At 37.4% G+C, this 15,280-nt stretch overlaps 2 protein-coding genes across 2 annotated transcripts; both read right to left on the bottom strand.

The window, feature by feature from the left end:
- Positions 1-2,964: 2,964 nt before the first annotated feature.
- On the bottom strand, positions 2,965-8,519 carry LOC142166279 (2,3-bisphosphoglycerate-dependent phosphoglycerate mutase 1-like). Its single transcript, XM_075225072.1, has 8 exons — positions 8,323-8,519; positions 7,872-8,149; positions 7,528-7,751; positions 6,509-6,627; positions 6,277-6,433; positions 6,065-6,166; positions 5,862-5,981; positions 2,965-3,533 (listed from the first exon to the last, which is right to left on the bottom strand). The coding sequence occupies exons 1-8, from the start codon at positions 8,433-8,435 to the stop codon at positions 3,486-3,488; spliced, it is 1,161 nt and encodes a 386-aa protein (XP_075081173.1). The 5' UTR covers positions 8,436-8,519; the 3' UTR covers positions 2,965-3,485.
- A 2,918-nt stretch (positions 8,520-11,437) lies between these two features.
- On the bottom strand, positions 11,438-13,652 carry LOC142166278 (uncharacterized). Its single transcript, XM_075225071.1, has 2 exons — positions 12,730-13,652; positions 11,438-12,629 (listed from the first exon to the last, which is right to left on the bottom strand). The coding sequence occupies exons 1-2, from the start codon at positions 13,225-13,227 to the stop codon at positions 12,039-12,041; spliced, it is 1,089 nt and encodes a 362-aa protein (XP_075081172.1). The 5' UTR covers positions 13,228-13,652; the 3' UTR covers positions 11,438-12,038.
- Between the last annotated feature and the right edge of the window lie 1,628 nt (positions 13,653-15,280).

The raw sequence follows: 15,280 nt of genomic DNA, 5'->3' as shown, positions 1-15,280 counted from the left end.
TATCTCATTTTTCATTTGAAATAAGTCAAGGATTGATTGCTACTAGAGAGATTGATTTTTATTCTCTTTTTTCTTTTTCTCCCTTCTTTGTTTTTAACAGATGGGTTAATTCGATTGCAAAGTCAAAAATAACTACTAGCAAATGTCCTTCAAAAAAGATTTCTGAAGCTTCTCCAGGTTGCAATCAAAATTGACATTTTAAGCCGCCAAAAAGACTAAAAAACTCAACATTTGTCTTTGTTGCTAAACAGATGCATATTATTGAAAGCACTAAAGAAGTTCAAGTAGTAGTATTTTAACAAGGAACTAATTTGAGAGATGTTGTTTCAATCAAGTGCCTGTCGATTAGCAACCTGCAATTAGTCAACAAGTGTGAATATCATGCAGTTTTATTTGGTGCACAAATCAAATTAATCAGTACCTGAGAATCTGTCTCCACAATTAGTGAAAACAGATTATTTGTTTAGCAAATGATGATACTTACTTGACACTTGTTATAATATCATATTTTCCCTTTAGATTAATGAGCAATGCCTAGACCTTATGTTTAACGATAAATTTATAATGTCCTTCTTATTGTAAATCTTAACACCTCTGCTTCAGTATGCGAATATACAGTTGCATCACATAAATCACTTTTTCCTACCTTAATATATTTCTTTAACCCACTTTGACATCTCATTTCTCCACCTGGCCAAAAGATAAACTCGAGTCGTTAATTATAAAATTATTTTTTTTTAAGTGAATCCTACCATTATTCGAGCCGCAATATTTACACAATGCGCATAGTAGTATACGCGCACACCAATGAAAGGCATGCAGTGTTAGATGAGGGATTCACACTGGATTCAGCTCAGAGAAAGAAAAAAAAAATCTCGTGGAAAATCCAAGGAATGGGTGACGTTGGTTGCTAAAGTCAAGTCATTATTGGATATTAAACTTTGTTAGTCGCTAAAGTCATTATTTTCTTCCTTCGCTTCATAGCGCGCAAGATTTACTTTTGGAGCTGAAGTGCGAAAGTCACGTGACAGTCTCTCTACCAGGCCTCGCTACTTAAAATTTTGTAAAAATAGCACGGTATAGCCGTTTTTGAACTGGTCATTCAAAAATAGTCAGCGTTTATCAAGTCATTAAAAAATAATCATTATTTTGATACAACAGAGACCGGTCTGGCATAATATACTGGAGTTTGGTGCACCTGTGTATCAACTCCAGCATATTATGCTGGACCGGTATACTTTGCTGGCAGGGGCGGCCCAATATTGTTGGTGGGCTAAAGTAAAATCTTGATGAGGGGCCCTAATTTGTTAACAAAATAAATTTGTATATTTTTGTTTGAAATCTATTTTTTAAACTTTTTTAAATGATAATATAGCTAATCCGATCCATTTAAATTCTCCTAATACATTATTGATCCTAATGCAAAATTGTTATAGGATAGGTATTTAACAAAAATTAATTCTTGTTATCTTATTGAGTATACGGATCGGAGTATTATCTTCTACTTGTAATATTTCCTTTAACGTCGGCTCCCACCCTCCAAGAACTCCCCACCTTGCTCTTGGGGTAACTCGAACTCACAACCTCTTGGTTGGAAGTGGAGGGTGCTCAACACTAAAGCAACCCACTCTTGTCAAAACAAAAGATATCTTTATACCCTTTAAATAAAAAATCAAATTTTACCCACTAAATAAAAAAATCAAAGATATCTTTATACCCTTTAAATTATTAAAATCTCAACTATCAGCGCTAGTCACAAATTAAAATTTTCTTTTCCTTTTTGTATTAAGTTATTTACTTTTTAACATTAAGATACTCAATTTTTATATATAAAAAAAAAATAAAATGACTACCAAGGGAAAATGGGGCCCCCAAATTTTGGGGGCCCTAAGCCATTGCTTGTGCTGCCTCACCCTTGAGCCGCCTATGTTTGCTGGTTCCAGTATAATATACTGGAGACTGAAGCATCGGTGCTCCAAACTCCAATATATTATGTTGGACCAATATACTTGCTGGAACTCCAGTATATTATGCTGGAGTTCTAGTGTACTTATGCTGGAACTCCATCATATTATGCTGGAGTTCCAGCATACTTATCCTGGAACTCCAGTATAATATGCTGGAGTTCAAGTATACTTATGCAAACTCCAGCATAATATACTGGCGTATTTTCCGAGTTTTAAACAGTGTTTTCGCTCAGATTTATCTTTACATGAAAAGTGGCTAAATTTCGATTACTTTTGAAATTGGGCTATTTTTGAACGACCAGTTGTAAATCTGGGTATTTTTTAAATTCACCCTAAAATTTCTTTCTTTTCATCCCATTTCCACACGGCTTAACAAATTTTTTGGAACGCTCTTCCTAATTAAAAAAGTTGTCTAAATACATATTAAATAAGACAAGAAATCCCCACCAATATCAGTATAAATGGGGCAGAAAATTTGAGATTACGCAGGTAAACTTGTTTCAGCTTAAGTAAATGAGAATGGATTGTAGGAGGGTAAGTAAAAAGGGTTTTTCTTTTTGATTCGTCCATATCAGACCCGACCCGCACGTCTGCTACCCCTACACATTAGCAAACAACTTGAAATTTATGTAAATACTTTTCTTTTTGTAAATAAATCAACCACCTACCCTTTCCAGTAACTAATAACCTATTTGGCCAAGCTTCTTTTTGGTCAAAAGTGCTTCTTTTTTTTTTTTTTGCCAAAAGTACTTTTGGCCAAAAATTGAGGTGTTTGGTCAAGCTTTTGAAAAGAAAAAAAGTGCTTTTGAGGAGAAGCAGAAGCAGTTTTGGAGAAGCAGAAAAAAGTAGTTTTTGAGGAGAAGCACGTTTGAGAAAAATACATTTAAAAGCAATTTTTTAAAGCTTGACCAAACACTAATTGTTGCTCATAAGTGCTTTTCAAAATAATTAGCCAAACACAAACTGTTTCTCACCAAAAGTACTTTTGAGAAAACACTTTTGAAAAAAAACACTTCTCAAAATAAGCTGATTTTTGCAGCTTGGCCAAACGTGCTATAAATCTGACAAGTCAATATAGAAGTTGAACATAAGTCAACCAATAGCAATGAAATACATTGCAAACCAATAACAATAGACAACAAACTCTCTGATGTAAGTAATAGAAGCTCTGGCTAAAGAAACATGAAAGAATGAATTTATAAAGTTCCTCAAATGAGGATAGTAAGAATCAGCTAAGTAAATTACCCCCCAAAAAAAAATCAGCTAATCAGAATCAGCTTTGGATCTGGTCTACACCGTTCCACAAAAAGTGCTCAAATTATATGCCAGTCGGATCTTCCCTGGCATACTCACTTGAACCACTAAGAGGGGCACAATTTGTGATTGTTACATGCAAAAAATGTCTTCCATCTTGGCTCTGGTTTTCTCAGAATTATTGAAGACAAAATGCCTCAATGAACATCCAGCGACATGAAGATATTTAAGCTTCCATCCTAGATTTTCTTCAGGGACAAGAAGTTACAAAGACACTTCATCTAGCAGATTTTGCTTGTACAAGGCCAAGCTCTGCAGAAAGGGATATAAAATACATAAATTTCGACAGCTCTACAAGCTTCATGCATCAAATCAGACGTGCATCTAGCAGAAAAGAGAAAAGCATTGATGATCGCTATGATAATGGTGTGACAGAAATGGTTGTTAAAGTCCATTAATGACAATATGAGATGCTGTTCAATATAATTCTCATTCCAGAAGGGAAAGTATGAATGTAGAGCAAGTGCCAGGATTGCACCTTTCATCACAAACATCATACTTGCTGCAGTAAGTACCCTTCAACCAATCACCAAATGACTCATATAGTTCTACAGCCTTAAACGTAGCACTTCTACCACTTTATTATATGCACACTGAAATCCAACATAAGAGGAACTTGTCTAACATTATTAGATAATTGTTGGGCACGCATAGCCCCTAAGTGGTCCTATAGATTATGCAGCATGACTCGTCGAATACAAAATATGAGGCCTGTAGGCAAGTCTGTCACCTGGAATGCCAAATGGGAGGCCTATAGTAGTAAGTCAAGAGAGGTCAACTTGGATATTCTATAAATGATTCATGCAGATCTTGCTGATCGTCTTGGATTTTGAATGTCTGATATTCGCTTCTCTTATTTCATAAGGCCAAAGATCTGATAGGAAATTAAGCGCTTATTATATACCCTTCTCTTTCAATGGACACTACCTATACACCTTGTTTGATACCAATTCAATTGTGTCCACTTTTTACTAGTTCTTAACTATTTTCACTTCGAACAGTAATCTCTAAACAATATCGGTGGGAGGGAGGGAGGGCCTTCTATCTTTTCACTAAGAAGAGATTTTTTTTTTCCTATAGGTGGAAATTAGAGACAGATTTTATGGAATTATATTTTAACAATCACACAATATTATGGTAATATATAGTTACATGCTGTATCATCTGAAGCAATGTATCAACAATGACTTTTATGTTTGTCTTTTTCTCTTGATCATTTGCTAAATGCCTAAAAATCAAGATAAATATAATTCTTTTGATGAGCATAAAACAAGTACATTAAAGGTCATTTCACGTAACCAACTGCTCCATCCAGTAAACAGAAGTCTCAATTTGCAACTCCCTACTATCAGACCCTCCATTACCGCCATGAGAAAAAGGAGAAAAACATTGATAATTTTATTGTTAAAAGCTCACTTGAGGTAGGCTTAAACCCTGAAGCTAAGTGCAGCTTCAGTGCTCTCACTCTCAGGGCTCCCTTTAGTAGGGTCAGACTAAACAATGGATATAGCGGGCAAACTGATTTAGTCATTACTAAGAAAATGTTATGAATGATTATGTGAGAGATGAAGAGTAACTAATTAAGAATATAGCATATGAAAATCAGTCACTAAACATAAAATTATTAAACATTAAGTTTGCTTGTTTTGTATCTCAATTGGAAATTTAAAATCGAAAACAGATTTCTAACCTGATTGTTGTAGCTATTTTAAAAATCTTTTGTTGATATAATTGTTTTTTGTTTTTTGTAGTTACCTTTTCATGAATTACCTTTTTTCCACTTAGGCTTTATTCACTAAAACCCACACTTCAATTGCGCTTTGCGCTTAGAGCCTTAGCAAACATTGTCTTTTTTTTTTCAACTCTTGTTGCCTTTGATAATATTCCCATTTTATCAGGGCTCCCTTTAGTAGGGTCAGACTAAACAATGGATATAGCGGGCAAACTGATATAGTCATTACTAAGAAAATGTTATGAATGATTATGTGAGAGATGAAGAGTAACTAATTAAGAATATAGCATATGAAAATCAGTCACTAAACATAAAATTATTAAACATTAAGTTTGCTTGTTTTGTATCTCAATTGGAAATTTAAAATCGAAAACAGATTTCGAACCTGATTGTTGTAGCTATTTTAAAAATCTTTTGTTGATGTAATTGTTTTTTGTTTTTTGTAGTTACCTTTTCATGAATTACCTTTTTTCCACTTAGGCTTTATTCACTAAAACCCACACTTCAATTGCGCTTTGCGCTTAGAGCCTTAGCAAACATTGTCTTCTTTTTTTTCAACTCTTGTTGCCTTTGATAATATTCCCATTTTAGCGTTATGGTCAAGGAAGCACATCTTAATCTTCTATTTGAAACTTTCGTCATGCTATTGTGTCCTTGGCATCATAAACGTGATATCTCAATAGGGTAATAGCACAACGTCAGCTTAAACTGATCTTTCTATCAATTTACTAGTGTTTTTTTCAGTTTCACATCTGAAGTACTTCAAAATACAGAAATAAATGGAAGCTACCTACCAAACTAACTCCTACAGAATGACATACATTAGTTAAGCAGAAAAGATATCTTACCTCTGTATAAGCATAAACTCCGGCCTCCATAGATCCCAAGGGACTTCCCCTCCTGATGAACTGATTCCCTTTGTATATGTAAAGCATTGGTACTCCAGTTGAGAGTTCTAAGTGGATGACCTGTTACCAAGGAGCTATTCAAACCCAACTAACATGCATAAAAAATGCATGGTACTAATGAGAAAAAAGGCAATACTCATTACCTCCTCAGCAGTCAATTTATCAAGATACATTAGGATGGACCTCAATGAATTTGCATGAGCTACTACCATCACATTCTTTCCACCGGAAAGTTGGGGTTCAACCTGCCATTAAATGTTCAATTATGAGAGGTCATGATTTCAAGCCCTGCATCAGTAGAAACTAGTCTCCTCTTTATGCGTTTATGCTTTTTATAAATCACAGCAGCTTTTACTTGCTCTTTGAAATAGGTAACAGCTCTTCGCAGGCACATTTCCAAGCTCTCACCGTTGGGTGGCTGAGCATCATAGCTTCGGCGCCATTTATAGACTTGCTCTTTCCCGCATCTTTCAGCTGTTTCCTGCTTATTATATCCTTGAAGTTCCCCGTACCTGTAAAATAACATCTTTTTGAAGCGAGGACGACATCATACTGGAATAAAAACAAAATGAGAGCTGTGAAAGTACATTCTTTCATTCAGTTGCCATGCTTTAATAACAGGAACAGATTGCATCTCGGTGCCTTCACTATAAATTTGACTCCATAATTTGGCTTGTTCAGTCTCATTGTGTATAATAATGGGCACCTGGAATTCAAGTAGGATTAAGTTCTATATACTGTGGCCTTTTCTTGGATAATTTTAATATCTTTCTGCGCATTATACGGGTGATATAAGAACAAAGAGCACGTAATCTTTGGCAAACCAGCATTTCAGTAGCATGGAGACAATTTACACTACAACCAGGAGGGAGTCTCATTTCTTGAAACTCTGTATCATTCCAATTTTATCGGATGTCCCAAAGGGACCTCATTTCTTGAATCTCCTGGAAAGATTTAACTAAATATTGCAATAAAGACACTTTTTATTTATTTATTTATTTATTTCCTGAAGTGTTTATTTTAGAAGGTAAATCTTGTTTTACCGCCATCCATGTAGCTTGCAACACGAGAAAGAAACCGAGAAGGAAACATTAAGCCATGCATAACTAAGAAAAAGACTTTTCAGTAAAGGATCACAATATCCAGGAAGTAGGAAGAACATTTCCCAGAACCAGCCAATAGATTTAATTATTTGTTACAAAGCTTAACATATTTTTATTTCACATTGCTAATTCAAGCTGTGTCCTCATGGATTCTGATTTCTGAATCAGAAATATTGACATAAACCAGGTTAAATGATTGAAAACAATAAGCAAAATAAATGTAACAATTGATAAGGGGAACTTCCTCCAAAATCGCTCACCATGAAAAGGATCAGTTTTGGCGTACATATAATAGATCCTAAGGGGACTTGACATAGCATAAGAACAGACACCATGATGGCAGCTGTAATGGTCCAACCGTATGGGAAGTTTCAAACTATAGACTAAATTCAAGAATTTTTTTTAGCTCTATCCTAAGTTATAACAAAGCATTGCAATAGTTAACAGGACTATACTTAAAAAAAAAAGAACAAGTTATTTCGAAGACCAAAAAGCAGAAGTACCTTCTTGCAGTGGTGCTCTGTTAAAGCAAGCATGGCAGTCATCTGAGAACGAATCAATGCAGAGATGTAGACAACATCAATGGGTAGGTGTCTGATTCTCTTACCGGCTTCAATTGCTTCTTCTACTCCTTTATTGGTTAGTGGCACATCTACACAACCAGTGAACAGGTTCTTCTCATTCCACATCGATTCTCCATGCCGTATTAAGATTAAGTATGATTCAGCTGCAGAGAATAAAGCCTTAAATAGGACAACAAGATCACGAAGATACCACACAACAGTTAATGAGTACACTCACTTTTTGATAGATGATAACAAGAACTATTGGAGAGGAATGTACTCACGTGCTGATCTCCGTGAATCTTTGGTACTTGACAAGGAGGAGAAAATTGGCTTAATAGCACATAAAGATGAATTTGGTGAATGCCCTATGCATTTTACAGAGTGCCCCAAATTGCAACTTCCTTTTCTTAAAACTGGTTTCATTTTAAGACCCCCATATGAAGATGTAACCAAGAAGTTCCTAAAGCCCTCATTAGAAGCACAAGTGTTGCAACTTATGAAGTGTATTGCTTGGTGATAACCACCAGAAGCAACCATATTGACTTTGCAGTTATCCCAACTAAGCATCACAAAAGGAAAATGAATAGACATCAGTGTCCAGCTAATTTCAAAACAAAAGCAAGTAACTGCATTTCATACATACTCAGATGAGCTAATGGACAATTTTAGAAATAATGATAAGTTTATGATCAACTAGTAAAAATAATTTCACGGATAGTTGTGTTATCATACATCCTATCAAGTTGATCATACATGTTCATAGTCATGTAACTAAGAACATGAAGAAAAATCTTCCAAATCGAGAATGTGGTCACAAACATAAACAGAACTTTAAACAGATGCATTTAAATAGCTCAAATACATAAAAGAGAATTGTTTTTTAATTTTGAAAAATAAAATCTTGATTACGCATGTGAGTTAACAAAAAGATGATCATACCTTTTTGTGATCAAACTGGACCTTCAAGAACTGTTTAAAGCACTTTGGAATCAAAAGAACGGAAATACAAAGAAGATCATACATGTGAACGCGGAGATCTCAAAGACCGGCTGTCGGAGGTCGCTGTCATTCTGTAACAGTTAATTGCGACGCCGTTTCATGCTCGTCACAGTAAGTTGCTCGTGTTCAACTTGGGCTTGCTTCATTCGGGCCTTTGTCCATGGGCCGTCTGCATGATTTTGTTAAGATTTGGAATTTTTACCACCTTATTTATTTCAAATAAATATCATTTACCTTTTTGATTACCTCCTACCCCTAAGCCACTAAATACGCAATTCAATTACACTATTTTCTCTCTCTTTATTTGATAAGCTATTCAATAATGAAAGCACTAAGTTTCCTCTTTATCAATTCGCCATCTTCAACTGCACCAATCCGAACCACCGAATTCACCATCGCCGAACGCCGAATAATCTTCAAATTCAAGTGCTGATGACTCTTCTTCGTCGTCGTCGTTTTGATATGGGCATATTTGGTCTGATTTGAATTCTTGTGAAGGCTACAACGGAATGAACCTGGATGATTTGTCGGCGCACACATGCAATGTTTTTCTTTTGATGATGATTTTGTTGGCCGCTATTCTGCTGTGGTTCACGGCGGTGAACGAGACGACGGATTCGCTGAAAATTAGGGTTGTTCTTGAACAAAAGACGACGGAGTTTGGGGCTGAGCAACTTGATTTTCTGTTAATATATTTCAATGTATTTTTATATATTTCATTGTATTCATTGTCTTTTTTTTCATTGTAATTCAATGTATCTCGTTGTATTCCATGTATTTCATTGTATTTACTGTTTTTTTAAGTTGTATTTCAATATATCCCGTTGTATTCTATGTATATCATTGTATTCACTGTCTCACTATATGCCATGAATATATTTGTATGTTTTTTTAATTAATATAATTTATGTATTCAGATGTATTATATAGTTTCTCTGAAGATCGCTATGTTTTTGGGGTATTTTTCGGTTGAGAATCTTTTTTATAACTGTAAATATAAAATTTGTGTGTTATAATTGAGTTCGTTGAGTTATATTATGAGTCTATTATGTTAATTGATTCACTTTCCGTTTAAAAACATTGTAATCCCCTATTTCACGCCGTGAATACAATCGAATATAATAATATCCAACTGTAATCTCATGTTTCACGCCATGAATACAGTCGAATACACTCGAATACAATAACTGATTAGCTGGACTTCTCTGATTCACGCCTATTTTTGCTATTGTATTCATGAATACAGTAGTTTAAATACATCTACTACATCTTATAACAACAGAAAACGTATTTACAATCCGTAATATAGCAAATAGTATCTATAAATAGCTAATTACCACTAAAAGATGGTGCTTTGAAAATTTTTCTTAAGATTTACAGCCACCTTCGTTGTTTTATTTAGGGTCATATTCCCAAAAGGTTTGGAGTTAGTATATAATCTATGAATACTGGTTAAGAAAGTATAAATCACACCGAGTAGTTATTCTAAAGGGCTGCTATTCAGGAATTAACCAGTGCGTCCTGAATTTCAGTTTTTCAGTTTAATTTTTCAGGACAAAAATATCCCGAGTTGTTTTGAAGTTAAGATTTATAGTTTAAAATTTCAGGACAAAATAACTACTGGCTAATCTCTAAATAGCATTATTGAGAATGACTACATGTGCACTTTCCCGCTAAGAAAAGTATTTATATAAAGATCCCTTATGATAATTCCCTAATCTTTCTTCCATTAAGTATTTCTACTTACTAATCCTAGCATAGTCCCAATGGTGTCGTCATTTTGTTACATTTTAATGTTAGCAACATGTTTTGCTTCTTGGCAAAATATTACTTGTTGATTAAATTTATAGCATCTTTTACTAAATTAATACTTGTGTAAAATTATTGGAGGAATCTGATAGAAAAAAAAAATCTGCCTGAATCGGATGAATAGACTTGAGTATCTGACTGCCGTGAACCTCCATTTCATGAGTTATTTATCAACATTGTTAGGAAGTGAAAATTATAGACCAAAACTCCTGGTGCCAAAGCAGCGTACCATCTTCCAATAAAAACTTACCCGCATCCTATGTTTACACTTGATCATCTTAATTTACTATGGTCAAATAATAAAAACTTACCCGCATTCTATGTTTACACTTGATCATCTTAATTTACTATGGTCAAATCATAAATTACAGTAAGAATATGTATTAATTAACTATGGTAAAATGATAGAGCGTAGATGAAGATATGTGTCATGTATACATTTAATTGGTATAAACTTCAGACGCCATATTAATTGTACTCTAGTAAGGCGAAAGCTATTAGGACAATAAGAAAGATATATATGCCCCTCTTAATAAATGTACTGTGTATCCGAGGAGTTTCAAGACCAAGACAAGTTGTTTAATGTAACTCAAACTCTTCACCTCAGCTCAAAATGGTTGCAAAATTTAGTCGTGGTAGAGAGTTCAGCTCTATTTTTCCCTTTTTCCTTTCTACTTTGCTTCTTTGCAATTTATCCTTGATACCAATATGAATTCCACAAGTAATATCATGTAATTTATGGAACCAGATATTATTATGCCCTTTAGGGTTCTTACAAGGTAATATGTTAGTAAGGCACAAACAGGTAAAAACTTAGCAGTTTAATAATAAGAGTGTGTAGAAACATTGTATTGTACATTCATAGGATTAGTATATATGCAGATAAGTTTTAACTCACAATCACTCCCACCCCCTAGAATGACACCAATCAAGGCTTTTCCCACTATAGGCACTTCAACAGAAGGATGTGAATGGAAATGACCTGTGGGGCAAAGATTTCGCTGGAATAAACAATTATTGTAGAGATCAGAAGCAACAATTTTAAAGAGCCATTAAAATTTAACTCAAAGACTAAAAAACAACATAACACTTGGAAGTTGAACGTCCAGAGATACAATAACAAAGATAAAAGTATGAAGTTTGATGCCTAAAGCATCATCAGCAACATCATAATAAGAATAAATATAAGCCCTAAACAATAAACATCAAACAAAGATTCATAGTAACAAGTCATTTGTTCCTTCAGTATTGGTCCTCAGTCAACTGGTATTGCTGGAGGATCCGAGTGCAGGCGGAAAGAGGCTCATCGGAGAGGAAACCCATGTTGTTGGCGTAACGGACATCAGAGATCATGCCATTGTTGCGGGTGAGGATGACACGGGCACGGTCACGACCACCATTGGGTTTGCCACATCTTTTATCAGAGCTCTCGACGAGCACAACATCGCAGACATCGTCTCCACAGTCACGGTCGACCAAGATGTTGTATTCACCTTGTGAGTTTGTCACACCGCCAATTGTGTATGTGATTTCGTTGGTCACCCTGTTTCTGCACTCAATTTTAACCTTGGATCCTGTCCAACATAGGCACAATTTATCAAACTATAATTCGAATGTCGATTCCATAGCTTATAAAAAAATCATTTTCTTGAGCATTTGGAATAAAAGTGTGATAAGAATCTGAACATCCAATCTAAAATCTTCTCTAACTCCCCTATACGCTCATCGAGTTGCTCCTCTCTGAACCTCGCCGTCTCCAAGTCACTCACCCGCTCTAAGTGAAGAACGCGGATTACGGCCTCTAATGCCTCCACTTGCCTCAAAGTCGCCAACCGATCCGATTCTGACTTCTCCAAGTCCACTGTCCTCCCGGCGAGCTCACCACCCAAAGCATCCACCTTAAATAGACTTTTTTCAAGCTCTGCTCGCAACGAGATCACTTGGGCTTGGAGATCGACACATTGGGCCTCGACCCCTTTGATCACCTTGAGCTCTTCCTCTTTGTCTCTCAGTGCTCCCTCGAGGACACTACACTTGCCGATGACTTTCACCAACTCGTCATATTTTTCCTTCAGCTCGTCTTGGAGAGCTTGGAAGTTACCACTCCCACCAAATTGCATGCAAATCTCTCGGTGTTTACTACGGTACTCATGGTACTTTCGTTCCATCTTCTTGAAAATGGCCTTACGCCTCTCCTTCCGACGAGCAGTCTCGATCTCCAAGATAATGGTCTAAGAAAAAAGAGGAGAAAAAGACCAAAGTTAAACAAAAGAACAAAAACAGAGCACAAGGCATGGAAACTACGGAAACTAGAAAGGTCAGAAAACTTACTCTAAGGGTAAGGTCGGCTATACCCATTGATAGGGCGACACCGTCCAAGGTCTCGAGGGTCCTGCCCTCCACATCAGAGAAAATAGGACCCAAGGAGGGAACTACGCCCTCTGTGTTCAACAATAGGTCCCGATCCATGGGAACCACGATGGTCCGCGAGGACCCTTCCAACCTGACTTCAAAGCAAGTAAACCCCTCGCTTAATATCCGAACCTCATTAGGATCGAGATTGGAGCCCGTCTCACAACCATCCTCAGCAAGCCCCTTACCTCTTTCACCAGTAGACGAGATGGGAACATCAGCTGGTTGCGAGGAGGATGGCTCATCTCGCCGCATAGTACCTAGAACCTCCGCAGACGGTCCACCAGCTCCAATGTCAGCATCAGGAAGGGGCACATTCTCTATGACTTCTGCTGACGGCAGGACTTCAGACAAAAGACTTGCACTATCTTCAGGCAAGACGGCAACTGGCTTGCAATCATTCCTTGTAGAGTCCATGGCTCAGACAATTCCATCGCCGACATCCACAAACCTCCTTTTACGAGGGATCAAATCCTCCTTACTCGATGATGACTCGTCTATAAAATGAAGTAGGGGAGAGGCCAGAGTCTCTGGTGCTAAAGCCGTTGTTGGTCGAGCCGATCTAGCCAAAACTGGAGGCTAAACAGAAGTGGATAGCTGGGCATGCTTGGCCACAGTCACACTAGGGGCGGACCCCATCGTAGTGTTCCTCTAGGGGAACGCAGGAGCAGGAGCCCTCGGTCTCCTCGAGGATCTTCGGGCTAAAAACAAAAACGGTGAAAGAAAGATCAAAAGGTCGATCCTCACAAAATAATGAAAACTCAAAGCGGACAAACTCACCGTTCACAGAAGGTGCAGGACCGAACATCTTGAGGAAGGCCGGCCATTTACGCATCCCCGCTGTATGAGGGAGGACCCAGCTGACCCAATCATGGATGTCCTTGAACAAAGGAGGGAGTGCAGCCTCAGCTACACGGAAAGAAGATGAGATGTCAATGCAATAGAAATTAGAGATAACGCGTAATACAAAGAGAGAGAAAGGGGGAGAGATATGCTTACGAGCGTAGTTCCAAACCTCGAGGAACCCATCTGCATTGACCACCACGTCCTTAGTCTTGACATAGAAGTAACTGAGCCAAAACTGGTGGTTTGCCTTGTCGTCCATCTTCACCACTAAACACTTGATGCTCTGGTGGCAAAGATGTAGCATCGTCCCCCTATGAAAGCTAGGGGAGAAGAGGTGCATCAGTTGACGGATGGTCACTTCGACCCCAGCTAACTCCGCATATTTCGAGATTATGTAGATGAGTTTGTAGTGTAGGGAGAAAGTTGGGCCATGTAGACTCGGTAATAGCGGCAAAACTCCTTGGCCAAGGGGAGGATATGGAAAGAATAATCCACATGGAAGGGGTACGCGTAGAAAGCACAGTACCCGGGGCGGTGTATTTTTATTACGTCTCGCCCTACGGGAACTAGGTCTACATGAGCGGGAATTTTGAATTTATCCCTAAACTCAGCAAGGGCTACCTCTTTCATCAACGACTCCAAAATCTCAGGGTCGTCCTCAGGCATCTTTGAGAAGTCAAATCTAGCCTTCTCACTACAAAAAATTATTTCCTCCACCGTAAGGAAGCTATCATCCTCAGCAACAGTGGCAACCCCATCGTCATAGGGAGGCATGCGCACTGCCAAGGAAACAGGGTCAGGTACCCCCCAGAATTTGAAGACACATTAACCACTTTGTTTATGAGTAAAGAAGGTGTAAACACAGAATAATCAAGAGTAGGAAGAGCCACCAGAGTCGGTGATAGCAAAACACGAAAGTGAAATCAAAATGGCAAGGATTCTGAGTGAAGAAGGAAGAAGAAGGTATGGAAATCCAATGTTTAGGTTGCAAAGAATAAGGCAAAGGATTTTGTATCCCTATTTATAAGAGTTCAGGCATCAATATCGAGAAAGCAAACCGTCATTTCCTAGCTCAGGAACCAAAATGGCAGAGGCACAGGAAACAGCGCAAGGTATTGGGAAAACGCATAATAATGACGCATAATGACTGTCATGCCCCCTTTTTTCCCATCTTCGCGGAGGGAGGCCCGGGTTTCGACATTCATGGGGGTGCAATGACTCATTTCCTTTTAGGAATTGGGTATTTGAAGAGTCGCCACCTAACGGATTATGGTGCGTTAGGGTACCTAGAGCAATTAACTCTTGGGTTGGTTTGCATTACCAGATATTAGGGTAAGGGCTCGAAATAACCTCGAGGGGAAGGTGTTAGGCACCCCTCTTGGTCCATAACTGTGGGTCCCATCCGAACTTATATTTACAAATTAGTTCATATAAACAATTAAGTTGTAAAGCTCATTGAACAAGTCAAGTAATGAAATAAAGGTTTGAACAAATTATACAAACAAAGTTTTAAATAAGGAGAGGATTTGGGGTAAGAAGGGGTCCTAGGTTGTTTAGCCTATAGGATCACCCCATGCAATGTCCGGTAAACACTCCTCAATGAGGGGCTACACGTGACATTAAC

The sequence above is a fragment of the Nicotiana tabacum genome, chromosome 11 (genome assembly GCF_000715075.1).
Source record: "Nicotiana tabacum cultivar K326 chromosome 11, ASM71507v2, whole genome shotgun sequence".
NCBI classification, from domain to species: Eukaryota; Viridiplantae; Streptophyta; class Magnoliopsida; order Solanales; family Solanaceae; genus Nicotiana; species Nicotiana tabacum.
Note: the sequence above shows the minus strand (reverse complement) of the source record. Positions and strands in the feature narration are given on the sequence as shown.

What these genes read in the sequence shown, in the direction of transcription:
- LOC142166279 (XM_075225072.1), bottom strand. Translation starts at nt 8,435, where the DNA reads ATGCATCTGTTTAAAGTTCTGTTTATGTTTGTGACCACATTCTCGATT. An exon ending in TATGATCAACTTGATAGGAT is followed by an intron (nt 8,150 to 8,322) that starts GTATGATAACAC and finishes TGTGATGCTTAG; the next exon opens with TTGGGATAACTGCAAAGTCA. An exon ending in AGATTCACGGAGATCAGCAC is followed by an intron (nt 7,752 to 7,871) that starts GTGAGTACATTC and finishes TATTCTCTGCAG; the next exon opens with CTGAATCATACTTAATCTTA.
- LOC142166278 (XM_075225071.1), bottom strand. Translation starts at nt 13,227, where the DNA reads ATGGACTCTACAAGGAATGATTGCAAGCCAGTTGCCGTCTTGCCTGAA. An exon ending in TAGCCGACCTTACCCTTAGA is followed by an intron (nt 12,630 to 12,729) that starts GTAAGTTTTCTG and finishes CTTTTTTCTTAG; the next exon opens with ACCATTATCTTGGAGATCGA.